General features: G+C 37.3%; 1 protein-coding gene across 2 annotated transcripts in view; it reads right to left on the bottom strand.

The window, feature by feature from the left end:
• The window catches only part of CDKAL1 (CDK5 regulatory subunit associated protein 1 like 1), a 700,650-nt gene that overhangs the window by 369,085 nt on the left and 311,087 nt on the right, over positions 1 to 20,478 (bottom strand). For both annotated transcript variants that reach the window (XM_030817372.1, XM_030817373.1), the window contains one exon: positions 17,109 to 17,212. In XM_030817372.1, the coding sequence (XP_030673232.1) occupies positions 17,109 to 17,212 (104 nt within the window). The remainder of the gene's footprint in view (positions 1 to 17,108; positions 17,213 to 20,478) is intronic.

The following is a 20,478-nucleotide window of genomic DNA, read 5'->3' as shown; positions in this document are numbered from 1 at the left end:
AGTGTTTTTTTTTTTTTCTTTTTTTTTGAAATGGAGTTTTGCTCTTGTTACCCAAGCTGGAGTGCAATGGCGCAACCTCCGCTCACTGCAACCTCTGCCTCCCGGGTTCAATCGATTCTCCTCCCTCAGCCTCCTGAGTAGCTGGGATTACAGGCACCCGCCACTACGTCCAGCTAATTTTTGTATTTTTAGTAGAGATGCGGTTTCTCCATGTTGGTCAGGCTGGTCTCGAACTCCTGGCCTCAGGTGATCAATCTGCCTCAGCCTCCCAAAGTGCTGGGATTACAGGCATGAGCCACCTCGCCCGGCCTCAGTGTTTCTTCTTAAATGAAGCCCAGGCATAGCTATGTGAGAGAATATGGGTCTGTGCGCGTGCGTGCACACACACACACACACACACACACACATACAAGTCGGAAAGAAGACAACCAGAAAGAACGTCAACAGTCATTTCTTAGGTGGTGACTTATTTTCTCCTGTTCCTCCTTTCTCCTTCTTGCTCTCTTGTTATATCATTAAGAACAGTTTTAATAATAAGAAATCATTTATTAAGCATTTTCCAAGTATTGCAGACTTAGTATTATATTATTTTAATTTTCAGGTATTTAGTAAGTATGCTTTATCCTCATTTTTACAATGGTAAAACTGAGGTTGGGTAAGAGTAAGTAACTTTCTTAAGGTCACAGAGCCAGAAACTATGGAAACAGAATTGTACCTATTCTGTTTTTAATCAAAATGTCATAGTATCACAAGCTTAACTGAATCACTGCTCTTATTACTCCATGATATAATGGCTTACATGCTAGGCTGTAGACTGTAAGCCACTTGGCCACTGGCTGTGTGATTTTTAGCTTTCTCTGTGCTTAACAGTTCCTGGTGATATGCCAGTAATTGCTAAAACTATAATCCTAATATTACTACATATTGAGTTTCATGGAAAACATACCTCGATTTATCTAACTAATCTTATGAGTTAAATGTAACAAAGATATTATAATATTTTACTATTAAAATACATGTCAAAAAGTAACAAAATATGTCTTGTTGCATAACACAGCATACAAAAAATTACTGACTTAAAATAATTCTTCTGCAATCTGGGATAGGCTCAGGTGGGCAAGTCATTTGATCAATGTGGTGGCTGGAATATTCAATATGACTTCTCCATTCACATGTCTGGAGTCACAGCTGGGAAGCTAAAATATCTGTGGGCTGGCTAAGCATCTCTCTGTCCACATAATACTGCCAATAAGGTAGACAGATCTCCTTACAATGGTGGCTCAGGGCTCCAGCAACATCCTACAAGAACAAGCCCCAGCACACAAGTGCTTATCAAACCTCTGCCTGCATCACACTTTCTAATGTACCGCTAGCCAAAGCAAGACACATGCGCAAGCCAGTTGTCATGGAAAAGTTCTGTCTACACAGAACATGAATCCTGGGAGCTACCAAGTAATAGTCTACCAAGGATTTTTCAAGTTTATCCACTTTTTATAGAGAGAGAAGAAAACAGGAATTGTTACTTTTCCAGATTTGTTAAATCTTAGATTATTTTAAAATATACTTATGAAATATATAAGCAATAATGCAACATATAACATCAACTAAAATTAAATATTTAAATAATTTTTATGCCAAAAGTGGGCTTTGCCCAGGGCACACATGGCCTCTAAATCCTGAGTCAAGTCCAGCACTCCAAGTGGCAGATAACAGAACCCATTCTGTGAATCAGATGGGACCTTCTCCCATTTAATGTTCACATGCTTAGGTTTACATATGCTTACGTTTATGGTTTCATATTCTGGCCTTGATCTCTGAATCAGATCTCTTTGTTTTAATGACATTTCTGGGCTACCCTTCTGGTTTGGGACTTTGGAATCCACTGTTATTTCTGAGTTCTGATTATTTGACATATCAGGTGCACAGGCCCATGTGCAAATCCTCTATCAGTCCTGACTCATGAAACATGTCTACTACTACCTCCACCCTGCCTGTCACTTCACTACTGGCAAATGTATTTAGGGAAAGTTTGTACCTTCCTAATAAGATGAGGATGTAGAGAACTACTCACATAACTTACATTTATGCTTTGCTCTTAAAAAAAAAAATAGACCAGATTAAGCAGAATGTTTCTAAACAGATCTAAATTCCATAGGATTCTATTAATTTATAAATTATTTGTATCATGTATTCATTCAGCAAGATTTTTTTTTTTTTTTTTTTTTTTTTTTTAGATGGAGTCTCGCTCTGTTGCCAGGCTGGAGTGCAGTGGTGTGATCCCAGCTCCCCGCAACCACCACCTCCCAGGTTCAAGCGATTCTTCTGCCTCAGCCTCCCGAGTAGTTGGGACTACAGGCACCTGCCACCACGCCCAACTAATTTTTGTATTTTTAGTAGAGATGGGGTTTCACCATGTTGGCCATGGATGGTCTCGATCTCTTGACCTTGTGATCTGCCCCACTTGGCCTCCCAAACTGCTGGGATTATAGGCATGAACCACTGTGCCCAGCCCAGCAAGTATTTATTATGGGCCTACTCTATGCCCTATGCTATGCCAAGCTCTAGGAATGCAATGATGAATAAAAAAGGTATTCTCACTTACTTCTCAGAACAGACAATAAATAAATGAATAAACAGATAAATGAATACGAAGTACAAATTACGATAAATGCTTTGGCTGAGCAAAGCGGTTCATGCCTGTAATCCCAGCACTTTGGGAGGCTGAGGCAGACGGATCACCTGAGGTCAGGAGTTTTAGACCAGCCTGGCCAATGTGGTGAAACCCCGTCACTACTAAAAATACAAAAATTAGCCAGGCGTGGTGGCAGGCACCTGTAATCCCAGCTACTCAGTAGGCTGAGGCAGGAGAATAGCTTGAACCCGGGAGGCGGAGGTTGCAGTGAGCTGAGATCACGCCACTGCACTCCAGCCTGGGCAACAAAGCAAGACTCCATCTCAAAAGAAAAGAAAAAAAGAATTACGATAAGTGCTTTGAAACAAATAAACAGAGTGATATGATAGAGAATAAGAGAAAAAATGTTCCCTTCAAAGAGGTGGTCCAAGAAGGGCCTTATGAGGAGGTGATATTTAAGTGGACACTTTAATGTGAAAAAGACAGCCATGCAAAGACCACAGGAAAAACCGCTCAAGGAAAAGGAAATTGCTATATTCAAGGAACTAAGAAACAACAGTTGGATGCTAGCAAGTTAAAGAAAGTGCAACAGGATGAATTTGGAATTGAAAGTGCAGCCAGATCACATGGGATCTCATGGGCCTTGATGAAAAGTTGAACTGTATTCCTCTTCAAAGGCAGAACACTTCTGGCCCTACTCAAGCTCTTTCTCTTCTAAGAAGCCACTGCTTAATCTTCTAGCCCAAAACTTCTCTTTCTGTAAACTCTCATACTCACCATCATTTTTGTCCTCCCATATTCTTTGAATTGTCTTTCCAAAAAGATGTTACCAATGCTATCACTGTTAGAGCTATTAGAGCTGAAGAAGCCACAGTGTAGTGGTGACAGAACTGGCACTGGGTGACAGCAGCTTGGGGAGTCATCTCTCTGTAGGCTTCATGTTCCTCAGCTGGAAATGAAGGGCAAGGGCACTGCAAAGCCTTCCTCCTATTCTGCAGTTCTTTTACTTATTCATAGATTTGTAGTTAAGACCACAGAGTCAGGCAGGAAACAGAAGAGGGAAAGCCAGGTGGCTTCCAGATTTCTCCTGAAGCATATCTTCATAACACCATTTTTTTTTTAAAGTTTTTTATTTTTTCTGAGTCAGGATCTCACTTTGTCACCCAGGCTGGAGTGCAGTGAACACCATTTATTTGTCAAAAGAAAATTTTCAGAATATTAGGCTACCACATGATTAAAGAGAATCCACGAGCTTCAAAGTTAATCTATAAATTTTAGTTTATCAAATGTTTCAAATAGTCAAATTTCTATTTCTATATCTTAGTCAAGTAACAAAAAGTGACTCATTAAAAAAAGACACATATGTGATTTAACTTCCTATACTAAAAAATGGATAATATGCAATTCTTTAAAAATAAGTTTTATTTTGTTTATGTAGTCTAACTACAGTGATACGTACTTATGAAAAATATAGAAAATATTAAACTAGCAAAAATGTTTAATACGGTCTTTGCCCCCAAGAAAAGTAACATTTCAGCATAATTTCTCCTTTTTTTCTGTTTTTAATTCTTTTTTATTTTTACTTCCTTTTAAAAGTAATTGTGATCATATAGTACACATGATATTACAGCATTTTTTAAAAATCAACATTATAAGACATTTTCTGGGTTATTATCAACTTTGTAAACGTCATTACATGCAATTTTATAACACTCCATCCTGTAAATGTATCAAAATGAAGCACTTTCCATACTGGAAGAACTGCAGATTTCTACTACAATTCAGATTTAGCACTTCTTCTCAAATAAAGAGAAATAAGCAAAGATGTACCTTGTCTCAAGGAAATAAAGTTATCTTCCAAAACTACACAAATTTATATATTACTATATCTCTATAAAAACAAATAAGCTAATTACTTCATTCATGCTGATAAAAAATGAAGAATTATTTTCACAATACAGGCATATCAGTTTTATTAAGACATGGATAAGGAAGTGCAAGGTCCCTTTGTTCTTCTAATTATATACAGTGTGATATTTTGCTTTGAAAGGCTCAACTCAAACTGTACCAAAATATTGATATGTAAACAGGAAAAAAAAAGTCAATACAGAATAAAAAGAGCTAAATCCCAGAAAAAATCTAGGCTAGTGATTCCCAAACTTATAGAGCTTTAAAAATAAACATTCCCAGGCTTGTAAGCCTAGCTCAGTATCAGAATCTTTTGAGGTAGAGCCTGGAAATCTGTATTTTAAAATTCCCCAGAAGAGGCCGGGCACAGTAGCTTATGCCTGTAATCCCAGCACTTTGGGAGGCCAAGGTGGGCAGATCACTTGAGGTCAGGAATTCGAGACCAGCCTGGCCAACAGGGTAAAATCTCATCTCTACTAAAAATATACAAATTAGCCGGTGTGGTGGCATGCGCCTGTAATCCCAGTTACTCGAGAGGCTGAGGCAGGAGAATCACTTGAACCCAGGAGGAAGAGGTTGCAGTGAGCCAAGATCGCACCACTGCACTCCAGCCTGGGCGACAGAGCAAGACTTCATCTCAAAAAAGAAATTCCCCAAAAAGAATCTGAAGAAAAGTCTGGTGTGGGAGGAACGGAGCTGGGGCCTACATCTACCACAGGGAGAAAACTGGCCCAGACTTTTATTAGCTCACATAAATGGTATGTTTCTTCCCCAATCCACTTTAATACTTTAATCAAATGTCTTGGTATATGTAATCAAGAAAGTTCTCTAGACAAAAGTTTCTAGAAGTGATCTTTGTATCATCTGCCTCCCAAACATTTGGAATGATTGTTTTGAAATATGCAAATTCCTGGGCCTATGGCAAGGCTACTGAATTGGGAATGTGGCCAGATAGTTGCATTTCAAACACATACCTCAATAATTGCCAATGACCTCAATAACTGCCAGCTCCAGAGGTTATTCTCAAAGATGGAGGTGTTTAAAATCTACTTTTATAAATGATTACTATCTCATCATCATTCCTCTTCCTTAACTAAAATTCAACAAATCAGAAAGATATATGTGTAGTGTATGATCACCGAATCACTCATTCCTTATTCATTTATTGTTTCATCAATTCTTTCTCATTCTTACCCAATTATATTGTCACAGGTTAAAAACTCTTACCACCCAGTTTTCCCTCTGGTTCACACCACCAGAAATGATTAACTAAGAGGACATATTTTTAAAAGTCAGCAATCTAAATCAAACTTCTCTTTCTTATATTACAAATAACAAGAAATGTGTTGGAACTCACCAAGAGAAATAAAAAGCATGACTGAGAGCAACAAATAAAAAGAAAGACAGAAATTTATAACGTCTGCAGAACAGCCAAGGTCCCACTAACAAACACTTTTTTTTCCGGGCAGAAAATTTTGCTCGCCCTACCTGATATTGTGCAAGTATGTTTACTGCAGTTTAATATCCACACAAGCAGGAGAAGAAATTTCATAATTTTTCAACTGGAATGAATTGACAGCCAGTGTTAGAAAACTGCAGACTCTGCGGAATTAATAAAGGCTGCTGGCATCACAAAGTAGTACTTTTGCCCAGAAAACATCTCACAAAGGTCGGGTTTACAAACCACCAGGTAGCAGTATCACTTTCACATCTTTCCAAGGCTATTAAAATTCCATTAAACAACCTTCCAAAACCAACTTGCAGCCTTTAAAGTTCTCCAACATCATCCCAGAGACAGATCAGCCTCAGTTCAAATGGTAAAAGCAAACACTTGGTTAACTCTTGTTCCTGGTCACAAGAATCATTTGGAGAATTCTGTTTAGTAAAGGTATCAAAGCAAATATATATTACTTATAACTGTAAGTGTGGAACTAGGTGGACATACCCTTTTGGTAAAATTTTAGATACCCGTTAACTATCAGATGATTTCCCAAAGTAAGTTATTTCTCTGTTGTAAATCTTGGAAAGCCACCACCTCTACATATCTGGTGTTATAAAATCAAGCCCATGTCATAAGACACAGCATTCAATTGTGCTGGAAGAGCAGCTGAAACTAAGCAATATCTCTTGCCCACTTAAAAAATATGGTTTTTCCATACTACTTTTTCATTATGGGTTCCAAGTCATACATGGAATTTCATCAGGCATAATCAATTCTAGATTAACCACTCATTCAACATTTATTGTGCACCTACTAAACCCATATTCACACTGCCACATATGCCTGACCCCAATCCCCTCTTGGTTCAGTCTTCCCATGTCCTAAAATACAGATGAAAAAATGGGAAATACGTGCTCCTGAGTAAGCAGCATTTCTCTCCACCTCTAAGCAGAGACGCATGGCTCTCACCAGATGCAGGCAAGAGTCTTCATTAAATACATCAGTTTTCCTCCAAAGGGCATAAACTTCATTATTTGCCTATTTGATCTCAAAAGCAGGTGGATTTGCCTCAATCAAAGCAGAATATGGGCACCTCAGGATCTTGATAGGGAACACAGAAGTCTGTTGCCGTATTCAAACCAAACGTCTCGCTGAAAGAATTATGTTTATAGTGGAAAATGGGCAGGCTATTTGTTCCTTTAAATCAGTGGTCTCATATCACTTTCTGAATCAGCTAAAAATTTTTAAAGTATTCCCATAGATGTATACTTATTAATTGTATTCATGTACTATTGTACTAATATATACAATATGAAACATACACAAAGAAAAGAAAAATTTAAAGAATGAGAAAACACAAATAAATACAAATTCTAATGTTTTCTTCCTGGACCTAGCTATACCACCTCACAAAATAACCTATGGCATACAAACCCCTAAGCTATTAGCCTCTATAACAGGAGTCCTTTACAGCACCCAATGGCTGTGGAATCTGGAAGTGGACCAGATTACCAGTGAGTAGTATACTTTGTATTGTCTTAGCACCCAATAAATCCCTCCAGAGTGTTATGCTTTTCAAGACATGTCTGCAAGTTCTTTTTTTTTTTTTTTTTTTTTTTTTAGATGGAGTCTTGCTCTGTCGCTCAGGCTGGAGTGCAATGGTGCTATCTTGGCTCCCTGCAACCTCTGCCTCCTGGGATCAAGCAATTCTCCTGCCTCAGCCTCCCAAGTAGCTGAGATTACAGGCATGCACCACCACGCCTGGCTATTTTTTGTATTTTTAGTAGAGATGGGTTTTCGCCATGTTGGTGAGGCTGGTTTAGAACTCCTGACCCCAGGTGATCCACCCGCCTTGGCCTCCCAAAGTGCTGGGTATTATAGGCATGAGCCACCGCACCTGGCATGTCTGCAAGTTCTAACAAGAAATGCCAAAATATATAACTTTCAAAAACATAGTATGTAAGTGAGCGTTAAAGGGATGCTGCTGGGACCTACTCTATCCCTCACCACTCCCTATGTGAAAACTCTTTCAAACCTAATGCCAAGCTGGTATTACTTTTCTTTAAAGACAATAAGTGTTCAAGAAGCTAAGAGTCAAAACTGTTGCTTGATTTTAAAAACCACATGTGTGATTATGGCCAACTTTCTACCATGTTTCAGACTTTCTATTCTTACCTGTTTTCCCAGAGTCTCATTATTTTAAATAACTTTTATATTTAACTGCATGTTTGTAAATTGTTTTATAGAGCACAAAAGAATAAAAAGTAAATAAAACTCACCAATAGCAGTGAGGGATGACTGCACTATGATTTTCATAAGGATAGATTTAACAAGGTATTTCCAGAAGCAGATTTTCTGTACGTTGGACTATACATACTACGAAAACTCAGAATTATGAACAAATGTAACAACCTTGGGATCACATCTTTGTTTCCCATGCCAAGGATAAGCTGTTTGCTCCATTATCAGCAAACCTCTCCTTCTGTCCTCCTTACTGGCAGAAGTAATCAACTATTGATTGTAATAATGTACTGTTATCATACCTTTACTAAAGCATGTGCCTATTAGCAGAAATAAGAACTGCTTCTAATAAATGCTCAATAAATATTTGTTGAATGAATGGAAAAATAACAGCTACATAGTTCCAATAGTCACCTTAGTTAAAGAGTCACCATTTGGTTTCTTTCTTTCAGAGACTTCGGCATCACAGAAGCCTCGGGATTCAGAATGGCAAGTAGATTTCATCCTGAATACTCAGCATAATCAATGGCAATGGCTAACAAGAACTTAGTGAGAGGGATTCTGAGGAGGAAACCTGGTTGATTTGTAAGAATGACTTCTGTTATCCCAAATTTGGTGTCTGTTTTTGCATACTTCAATTTTCATTAGTCCAACTTGCTACTCTCTCTCCTAAACTAGGAGGGGATCCTTAAAGAGAGGGACCATGTGGTTTTCATCGTAATTCCTACCTATGCACGGTAAGTACTCCATAAACGTCAGCCACCCTTTTGTGATGCCTTGGTTGATAACAAAAACAGCTGAGGCTTTTAACTTAAATAAGTACCTTTGGACTTTGAAACCATCCATTCACTATCTAGGGCAGTAATTGCAAATTAACAACGATTGTGTTGCTCCTCCACCTTCCCTATATGGCCATTATTTACTAATCAACCAGGGTTTCTCCTCAGAATCCTTCTCACTACAGAATTGAGAGGGTCAGCTCATTTTACAGCTTCAATCAAAAAATTTTCTAGAATAGTGGTTCTTAATTGTAGTTCTCACCTCTGACTATCATCGCAGTCAGCTGTATTTTAGAAAACACAAAGCCCTCATCCATGGAAACTGTGATGCAGTTGTTAGGGTTATGACGCAGACATATTTGGTTTTGGTTTTATAAGACTGCCAAGTGAGTTAAACAGCCAGATTGAGAATATTAATCTATTCTACAACTATATTAGTTCTTAAAGGTTAAATCCTTCTTTTATGGATTGACAATATGTATTAACATATTAGATACAGAACTAGAAGTTCTGCCATGAAGCATCTTGATTAATTTGTTTAAATGAATTTCCCCCATAATTGACCATGGAACCCCTTCATCAATAACCCCTATCATATAGCGTTTTGTTTTGTTTTGTTTTGTTTTTGAGACGAAGTCCCCTCTGTTGCCCAGGCTGGAGTGCAGTGGCATGATCTTGGCTCACTGCAACCTCACCTTCCAAGTTCAAGTGACTCTCCTGCCTCAGCCTCCCAAGTAGCTGGGGTTACAGGCGTGCGCCACCACGCCTAGCTAATTTTTGTATTTTTAGTAGAGAAGGGGTTCCATCCTGTGTGGCAGCCTGGTCTTGAATTCCTGAACTCAAGTGATCTGCCTGCCGAGACCCTCTCAAAGTGCTGGGATTACAGGCGTGAGCCACCACGACTAGTCTATCATACAGTTTTAATGAAGCACAGCCATATCCATTTATTTGCATATTTTCTGTGGCGGCTTTCATGCTACAAGGGCAGAACTAAATAGCTGCAGCAGAGGCCTTATGGCCCACAAAGCCTAAAATATTTACTATTTGTCCTTGAAGGAAACGTTCACTACTCCTGGATTGCAGTGTTCAGGAATACCTTAAATAATTAGAAACACTAATCTAAACCAGCAGATTCTGGCTGAATCCTCAAAGTTCTGAGGAGAGGCCTCATTAAACAGTGCCCCACTTCTACTTCAACCACGGTGGTCTGCCTCTACTTTTTCAAGTTTCCTTTGTAAAAAGGGTTCCCTTTGTTGCTAAGAAAAGTTTAAACACCACTGACAGAAACTCAGAGACCTGAATAGGCAAAGGCCACATAAATTATACTCTGTTTCTGCCACTGATAGTCTTAACTAACAGTCCCTGAAGTCACAGTGATTAATCTTAGCTTATTTAAACTGAATATCTGATAAATAGCTATTTAGGCACTGTGTTCACGATCCAGTTATGTGTATTATGTACATTACATTTATTTAGTTCTCCCAAAAAATGTCTTTTAAAGGTTACATTTTAATATTATATTTTTGGGTTTTGTAAGAATCAACAGAAGAAAAAGCCAGGTAGAGAATATATCTTCAATTTCTATCTATCATTAGTCAAAAACATTTCTACTATATCATTCAGTGTCTCTTAGGAAAGAAAGCATGAAAATAATTCTGAGTGTTCAGTGCCTAGAAACATGTAGACTTCTCTCGGTAAAGTATATACTTTCTTTTACACACTCCTATCAGATTATATGAATCACTCTATTTCACTATTCTTCTGAAGAGCCAGGACTCAACAGTTGTAAAATCATCTTCCCTCTTTCAAAACACAATACAGCATTTTACGCAGCTCTTATTTCCATGCTCTTTTACATACAATCATTTAATGTAAGCTGCCTAAAATCCTTTTTGGAAGTTGACAATTGTTATAACAAACATGTAAATTGCATCATTACTCCTACAGATAACATGCATTTCTCAATTGAATACAGTATGTATGAAAAGATAAAGGAATTAAAGAGACATTTAATTTAACTGCCATATAAATCAACAGAATGCAATTATGGCCCCCTTTTAATCTTGGGTTGAAATCAGTGTATACTAATCATCATTACAGTCAAATGGGACTTGATATAAAGTGTACAACTGAACGATTTTAAGCTTATACAATAGAAAATCAAATATTGCTCATATTCTTTCCTATCTAAAAAAGTAGGAAGCAATGTGCTACAGTTGCAATTCATAATTAATCTTATACATACTGGATAGTATCTTTGCCAGTCTTGAAATACAGAATCCATTTCTTAAAATTCCAACATTAATATCGAAATTAATCCAAATCACTATGCATCAAGAAATTTTCTTCCTGTTCTGAATATTTCATCCTAATTTATTTTACCTTTCCATAACCAGTTTATGCCACTTATCTTGCAGGGGCTTTTCAGATTTATGAGGGAGCCAAAAAGTAGTAACACACAAATGAGATCTAGAAAAGCACACAATAGCTATAAAAACAGCTCATCCATCATCTTTACATTTTGATTCCAGAGACAGCGCAATGAAAGGTGGTGTTTCCACACCACTCACCCTGCACGCTTACAAAGGTTTGCTCCATCACTTATACAACTGAAACTGATTGATTAGCTGCTAGAGAAAAATCAGTACAAATATCCTAGAAAACACTAGCCTGTAAATTCATTCTGGCCCCAACAAAGTCCTGGTCACCACTTGACATGTTTTTCTAGATATCTAAAATGCAACCGTGTCAAACCCAGCAAACTCAGCCCCCAAACACTGTTAACCCTAGGAATTTTTAAAACCTGAATCTCATCAGAAGGGAGGAAGTGAGATGGAAGGTTTCATAACAATCTGTGAGAACAACGAAATGATACCCAGAAGTTACCTGGTAAATCTTAAACTCACATGCAGAAGTCTCCTCAAAAATAAAACACACACTGAGAAGGTAAAAATAGTCGATTACGGAAGTTGAGAGAGAAAAAAAAATGCCAGAAAACCAGTAAGATGTAATTTATATACAAAAGAAATTACATTTCTATTTAAACATAGAAATATTTACTTTAATGCTGTCCATTCAAAAGTTAATGAGCTCTCTCATTTTTTGGCAGCTGAATGCATAGTCATCATATTTTTAGTATTGTGGGAAGCCATTTTATATTCAGAAGGACTTCATGATTATTTCAGAATCTCTTCTGAATGCTTCCTTGCCTTTGGGGTAGGCTTTAGTCTCCTCATTCATTAGACTAACAAGAAATAAATTTTTATGAATATAAAATGTCTCATAATCACACCTGTAATTCCTGCACTTTGGGAGGCAAAGGTGGGCAGATCACTTGAGGCCAGGAGTTCGAGACCAGCCTGGGCAACGTGGCAAAACCCTGTCTCTGTCAAAAATAGAAAAATTAGCCAGGTGTGGTAGTGCACACCTGTAGTCCCAGCTACTCAGGATGCTGAGGTGGGAGGATTGCTTGAGCCCAGGAGGAGGAGGCTGCAGTGAGCCAAGATCGTGCCACTGCACTCCAGTGAGATCTCACCTCAAAAAGATAAAAAATGTCTGATAAATATGCTATTTGGAATAAAATTTTGATCCTATTGTATATTCTATCATATGACTGGAAACCACGGTTCTAATCCTCATTCCACAGTTGATTTAGAGTTTAAAAAAAATCATTTTGTAATTCTGACATACAGGAGCCATTAAAAAAATTAAAAGAAAGAAAATGCCACTTTAAGGATGGGAAATTTAACTCCCATCCACAGAGTGGCTTTAAACCTAGTACTACAATTTATTGGTGGCATATTTAGGTTTTTCATTATAGAGTAACTTTTCATAAAACCATGTTTGTTATTCATTATAAGACAGGCAATCTAATCATGGTAGAATGCAGAACTTAAGAGTTTCTGGTCCAAAGACTATTCCTATTACCTGAATTATTAAATAACTAAACGTGCAAAAGTCATAGTAATAAGAAAATGAGTCATTTCTTCTCTTATGTTTACTTTCATAATTATTATTTGCAATTTTAAAGCTCAAACTTAGGATTTCTATAACAGCATTAAAATCTCAATGTCTTTTGCAGAAAAAAGACAATGCTACTAAAACGTCTTAAAAATATTAGCTTATAGATTGACACTTCCTTTTTTTTTTTTTTTTTTTTTTGAGACAGAGTCTCGCTCTGTCGCCCAGGCTGGAGTGCAGTGGTGCAATCTCGGCTCACTGCAAGCTCCGCCTCCCGGGTTCACGCTATTCTCCTGCCTCAGCCTCTCTGAGTAGCTGGGACTACAGGCGCCCGCCACCACGCCCGGCTAATTTTTTTGTATTTTTAGTAGAGACGGGGTTTCACCGTCGTCTCGATCTCCTGACCTCGTGATCCGCCCGCCTCGGCCCCCCAAAGTGCTGGGATTACAAGCATGAGCCACTGCGCCCGGCCGATACTTCCTATTTTTGAAAGGGATTATAAGGCCATCCCTAGCATGAATTTGCATTTCTCAAATTTAGAAAATGAAAGGTAACTGTCATACTAAACATCTATCTATAGAGAAATTTTTCATAAAACATAATTTGGACTCAAAAGAAAAATCTGTCATTTGATTTTAGTCATTAACGTTTTTGCTATGGATGTTACAATATTCTTACCCAAAATTAGACTTCTCTTCCTGGCTTCGGAATTTAGTTTAAGTAATATTTCTTCTTCGTAATATTGACATAGCCAATTACTTTATACACGTTATCTCAAATTCTTAAAATAAAAACATTAAATGTTATAGTGATGAGAAAGCCATAAGCTTGGAGAGGTGAGATACTGTGTTCACATCATGTGGCTGGTAAGCAACAGAGCAGTATTTCAAATCTAAACCGCTTATAGCAAAAAGCACCAAATACTTGAGGAATTAAAATTTTCCTAGCTGGGTGCAGTGGCTCACAACTGTAATTCCAGCACTTTGGGAGGTCAAGGTGGCTTGAGGCCAGGAGTTCGAGACCAGCCTGGCAAACACAGGGAGACCCTGTCTCTCTAAAAAATTTAAAAATTAGCCAGACTTAGTAGTGCACGCCTGTAGTCACCACTGCTGGGGAGGCTGAGGCAGGAGGATCGCTTCAGCCCAACAGTTCGAAGCTGCAGTAAGCTCTGACTGTACCATGACACTCCAGCCTGGGTGATACAGTGTGAGACCCTGTCACCAAAAAAAAAAAAAAAAAAAAGGCCAGGCGCGGTGGCTCACGCTTCTAATCCCAGCACTTTGGGAGGCCAAGGCGGGCGGATCATGAGGTCAGGAGATCGAGACCACGGTGAAACCCCGTCTCTACTGAAAATACAAAAAAATTAGCCAGGCGTGGTGGCGGGCGCCTGTAGTCCCAGCTACTCGGAGAGGCTGAGGCAGGAGAATGGCGTGAACCCAGGAGGCGGAGCTTGCAGTGAGCCGAGATTGCGCCACTGCACTCCAGCCTGGGCGACAGAGCGAGACTCCGTCTCAAAAAAAAAAAAAAGAAAAAGAAAGAAAAAAACAATCACATTTCCTGAACACACTGGGTTATCTCACAAGTTAGCTCACCAGTCCAAAAACTAGCATTTAGTTTCAATTCTAATACACAGATAATAAGGCAAAAGAAAAACCTGATGTTGCAAACATTCCATGGTTGGGAATAAAAAGGTACTTATCTTACTGATGTTGAAAAGAGTAATCTTCTAATACATTCTCTAAAAATAGCTACTATATTACTGCTAACCTCTGATATATTATTTGAATCACTCGCCTTAACCCACTTGGATTGACAATGTTAACTTACTAAAGATCTACAGAAGCAATACACTGTAAATTGGTTGCTCAGAGGGCATTTCTAAAGATAAATCACAGAGCTAAGGTGCATATTGTTAGAAAAAGTCATAATCAGTTTATACGAACTATGTTTCTGAGGCAGGAGAACAGGGTCTGGAGGCAGGGAACCTAAGGCCAATTCACCCTGACTTCCTAGAATTAAATCAGAAAAAAAAAAAAAAAAAAAAAAACTTTCCAGCCTAAGTAACAAAAACGACCAGAGGTTACTCCCTTTGCAAATCCCCATCTTTTCTGCAGGGCAGATGGGAAATTGAAAGTATCTCTGATTGGTTGCTTTCTGCAACCAGTCAGACGTTTGTATAAGCGTGCAACTTTGTAACTTCACTTCAGCTTTCCACAACCAATCAGATGTTTGCATAGGAGTGTGACCTTTGTAACTGCACTTCAGCCTCTGATTGGTTGCTCTCCACAACCAATCAGACTGACCACAGACCACCATTTCCTTTACATGGGGTGAACACCAAGTGGCCAACAGGAAACCTCTAGGGGGTATTTGGATCCCGGAAGATTCTGTATCCAGGCCCTTGAGCCACTGCTCAGACCCGCTCCCACACTGTGGAGTGTACTTTCATTCTCAATAAATCTCTGCTTTTGTTGCTTAATTCTTTCCTTGCATTGTTTGTGCATTTTGTCCAATTCTTTGCTTAAAACGCAAAGAACCTGGATACCATCCACCAGTAATATTTCTGTTCTGTCTTTTTCTCAAGTCACATATAATTCATAAATGTGTCCGTATAAAGCCATGAAGCAATCATATCCAAATGTGAGCATAAGTTACAGGTGAGAATAGATGTAAGCGAGTGAAGAGGGGATTTTCACTTTCTACACGGTGATTTTACAGCTTTACATTTTTCAAATAAATTTTCAAGTAAAATGAAATAGATTTTTTCAAAAATTATATGCAGTTGCTCTTAGAAATGCATGATGTTAAAAAAAGTACTAATTTGCATGCCTTCTAAGTTGCAGTGTTTGGTAGATAGATCATCTATGTTTAATATCCCCATTATCTGACAGATATATGAAAAAACAAACACTAATTAAGAATGCCAGCAAAGATTTTTTCAAATAGATTTAGTTTCTGGGGAAATTTTTGCCCCTTTTAAAAAATCCTTGGAAGTACTGGTTATGCTGTAGTAAAGACAACCACCCAGGCTTTTTCTTAGATTAGACAATAATCTGGCTCTAAAAGGAGAATGCTGGCAAGAGTCAGTAAATTTCCTTTATTTCTCTCTCAATACTAGTTGAATGTGAAAGGAGGAGGGGACTGAGCTAAGAATATACAAGTAGAGAAAAACTGTTGGGAGGCATCAATAAATCAAACAAGGAGACATTTTTCTCTATTAAAAGAAACATTCCAAATTCATGTTTCTAAAAGTTTTCTATAGACTAAACAAAAAAATGAATTTGGAACTCATACTTTCTGAGACCCAGAGTATGAAATACTGAAACTAGCACTCTAAGTAACTTGCCAAAAAGAAAAGTACATTGCCAATAACTATTAACCTGCAAGATTATGAGACAATAGATTATCTCATGTTGGGAGTAAAAACACACCACTGTTACAGGCACATACTATAAACAAAGACAAAAGAGGAAGTTTATGGTTTAAGCAGTTATATGTCCACACAACTGTGACTCATGTTAAAGATAAGTCTTACTATATATGCTGAGAGAGACCTAGATAATCACATTTCCTGCAAGTGATGACTCAGAAGTAGTTGTCCACCCCACACAAATCATTCTCATTAGGCCTCTCCCCCAGTACCACTCTTTACTGGTCTGACAGTCATGTGGTTAAAAAGGGTGGCCTCCTTTATTGGCTGATATGAAAACTTACCTTCTTCAAAGACGTCTACAAACCCTAATTAGCTCTATTTTCTAAATGGTCCAAAAATGTCAAAGAAAGAGATGAAAAATCTGAGTATTTCACTTGTCCACAAAAATCTTAACAGACATCAGAGGCTCATGGATTTCATTTTACCTTAATTTTGTCTTTTCCATGGAGTCTAAAGATGGGTGATAAAGTTCAAAATACGTCATTTACCTTAGAGTGATAAGAAAATGGAAGCGTAGTAAAAGAAGAGTAATTAATGTAAAAATAAACTAAGTGATTAAATAAATCTGGTCACATCTTTTATTAGTTAAGCTCATATATTTATAAAACTCTTCAGAAAACTAAAGAAGTTGGTCTCTAAACTGAAGTATTACTTAGAAGACTAACACAATTTATTAAGAAGACTAATTTCACATGTAATTCTAGAAACTCTTACCTTGAAAAGATTGTTTGGCTCTATCTACTAGTTCATCAATTGGATAACTGGCCAAATTTCCTCTGGCGTGTTTAGTTTTGCAGTAGGTACAAGCATTGAGACACCTGTTCAAATGATAACAATAAATAAGACTCAAATTTCTAAAGATAGCGTATACTTAACATGGGGGTACCTCAAAACATACACAAAAGTGCTCTTTCAGAAACATTTGCATAGTTTATACAAGAAATTCAAAAACCAAGTCTCTATCATGTCTCAGAGTTATTTTATCTCCACCAGGCACAAAAATTTGCAACTCTTTTAAGTTTCAACTACTCAAGAATGGCTGTACAAATCACATATTATCTAAAAGTGCACAAATCTATAAGAAAGTTTAAAAATGCTTACAATGGCTAATCAAAAGAAATTCAAGACCTACATTACTTTTTCATAAGCTACTGACATTACTTTGGCCATCATAACTAGAAAGCTCTGGTATTCCTTATACACACTATATTATTCAGAAATGATGACACATACTCATTTAACTTTTAACTAATAAGAATAAATAAGTAGATAATATAGCATTCTCATAAGAAAATACACCCTTAGAAATTTTTAGATAATCTTTTTTCACTCCTTGAAATCGGGAAGAAATATTAAAGCATGTTCAATGAATAATTCTCTGAGACTACACTAATCAAAGTAAAACAAGTAGAATGGCAATATTAGCTTTAAAAAATTTAAAAATAGGCATATTTCCCAATAGTATTTAGACATGATATAGAATTGTCTTTTTAAAACTAAAATATTGGTTCCACTCTTATAATATTAAAATATACCTTAAACGAATTTATTAAAAAATAAAAGACACAGTTACTAAACAAAAAATAGTCATATATCAAAAAGATAAGTCTCAATAACATTGAACCAAACAAAAAGGAACATCTCTTCAGTGATTCGATTGCTATAATGAGTAGCAAGGCTTTAAAAAGACCATAGTACACAAATGCTTTAAAATTTCATATTGAGAAAAATTGTACTTTTAACAATTGAATCTGATCCATGTGTAATTTTATGAATATATGACTTTAAGATACATATGAATCACTGTACTCAGCAGTCAAATATGCAATGCTTAATTTCCAAGAATTTTCGCATGGGATCCTTAAGTAAAGTAACATACATTTGAAAACGTGTTTAACTATTTAACCGACCACATAATCTTGAACTGCTAACACCCTTTTCCTCCTAAGTAATTTACATTTTTAAAATAAACACAAATTGTGGCCTCTCTTACAAATAGAGGTTCTAGTCTCCTAGTTGTTACATGTCTTCTCTTTACATTTTCTGCCCTTTCTATAACAAGGGGAAGGGGAAAACCATTCTATTGTCGTTTCCTTGGGAGAGTAACTCAATTTTGTTTAGCCCTTACTGAGCATCAGACACTGTTATCGGTATTTTCTTTTATTTTTTTTTTGTTTTTCTGTTTCTTTTGTTTTGTCTTAATAGAAATGGGGTCTCGCTATGTTGCCCAGGTTGGTCTCAAACTCCTGGGCTCAAGCGACCCTCCCCTCTCGGCCTCCCAAAGTGCTGGGATTACAGGAGTGAGCCAGCGAGCCTGTTACTGATATTTTATATGCCTTATCTCATTTAACCCTTTCAGAGTTGGGTTTCCCTATCTTGATCTTACAGACAAGAATCCACCTCAAAAAATCAGATAAGTATCTTGCTTAAGGCCATGTAACAGGTGAGATTCAAATCCAGGACAGTGAGATTTCCAACCCCAAGTTCTTTCCATACCAAGCTGCCCCCTCCCACAAGAACTGAGCGCCAAACTTAGCTGCATAAACATGCAAATAAAAAGACCTGCAAATCATCTGACATGAGATTTAAACTAATATAGCATATATATTCAAATATATGGCCACTACTTATCTTCTTGAAGCTAAATATGAAGCTATTTAATTAAAATATGTGTTTCCCTCCTTTATTCTTTGGAAATCTAAGGCCAGGCTTCTTGTCCATCCAGTGTCCTAAACCTGTCACTTTCATCCTTGTTTACAAGTTCTGTTTTTCATCCTTCTGCTGGTTCAGTGTGAAAATGTGTCACTTCATCAGACTTGACACATCATTTTAAATTCCATAGCTCAGGTTCTCAAAGCTGTTTACGGTACACTGGAAGACTAGGGTTCTCTCTGTTATTTTTCCTCGAGTGTCTCCATGGCCCAGTCAATGCAGCAGGCCCTGTCACAAAGCTGTGATTCCCACGTATGACTGGCATTCACCCAAGTTAAATCAGTACCCTTCCAGGGAACCTGTCATCTCTCTAATACTACCTCATTTCTTGTGATCCCTTTCCCTTATTTCTCCTATTACCAACGGAAAGCTCCATAAATTAAGTGAACAATCTTAATGGAAGCTATTGGTTGACCATTCCTAATCTGAAAATCTGAAATCCTCCCAAATCTGAAACTTTTTGAGCAACAACATGACACTACAAGAAGAAAATTCCACACCTGACCTCATGTGATGAGTTGCAATCAAAATGCAGTCAAAACTTTCCTTCATGCACAAAATTATTTTTAAAATATTATGTAAATTACCTTCAAGCTATGTGTATAAGGTGTACATGAAACATAAATGAATTTTGTGTTTGGAGTTGGGTCTCATCCCCAGGTTATCAATCTATCTATCTGCAAATATTCCAAAATCTGAAGAAAAAAAAAAAAATTCAAAACGCTTCTGGTTCCAAGCATTTCAGATAAGGGATATTCAACCTGTGCTAATATTTCTGACTTGGGCTGTTTATGAAAAGTAACTGTCTTAAGGAACACTAGCAGGGGGAAAGGGCAGGGGAAGAAAAAGAGAAAAGAAACATATTTTAAAATTTATAACATAAATGAATTGATACATGTAAAATACTCAGAATGGTGTCTGTATCTAGTAAGCAATCAGTAAGTGTTGGCTACTGGTAGTTTAATGTGACTGTTATTAAACAATTCTGTGAGGAAATAATTATGCATTATCATGTCCCAGGTGTACTCAACTTTATGGAACAGATGTGTTGCTGATAGGTTGGCTTAAAAGTCAACTGTGGAAACCAAATCACATTTTCCTACTGTTTCACTTAATAAAGATGGAAATGTATTCCCCATGGAAAATCACTCATGAAACTGTACCAAAAAGTTTAAATAAACAAAGTGATATTCTGAAATATTTATAATATTCAAAATAAGCAACTAGGAATATTACATGCAGAATTCAAAAAACTCTGTTAAACTGTTCCCTTGGGGTTAATTACAGTTGTTGACATGATAAATTTTTGGTTTTTGGTTTGTTTGTTCTGAGACGGAGTTTCGTTCCTGTTGCCCAGGCTGAAGTGCAATGT

Source organism: Nomascus leucogenys, chromosome 8 (genome assembly GCF_006542625.1).
Source record: "Nomascus leucogenys isolate Asia chromosome 8, Asia_NLE_v1, whole genome shotgun sequence".
NCBI classification, from domain to species: Eukaryota; Metazoa; Chordata; class Mammalia; order Primates; family Hylobatidae; genus Nomascus; species Nomascus leucogenys.
Note: the sequence above shows the minus strand (reverse complement) of the source record. Positions and strands in the feature narration are given on the sequence as shown.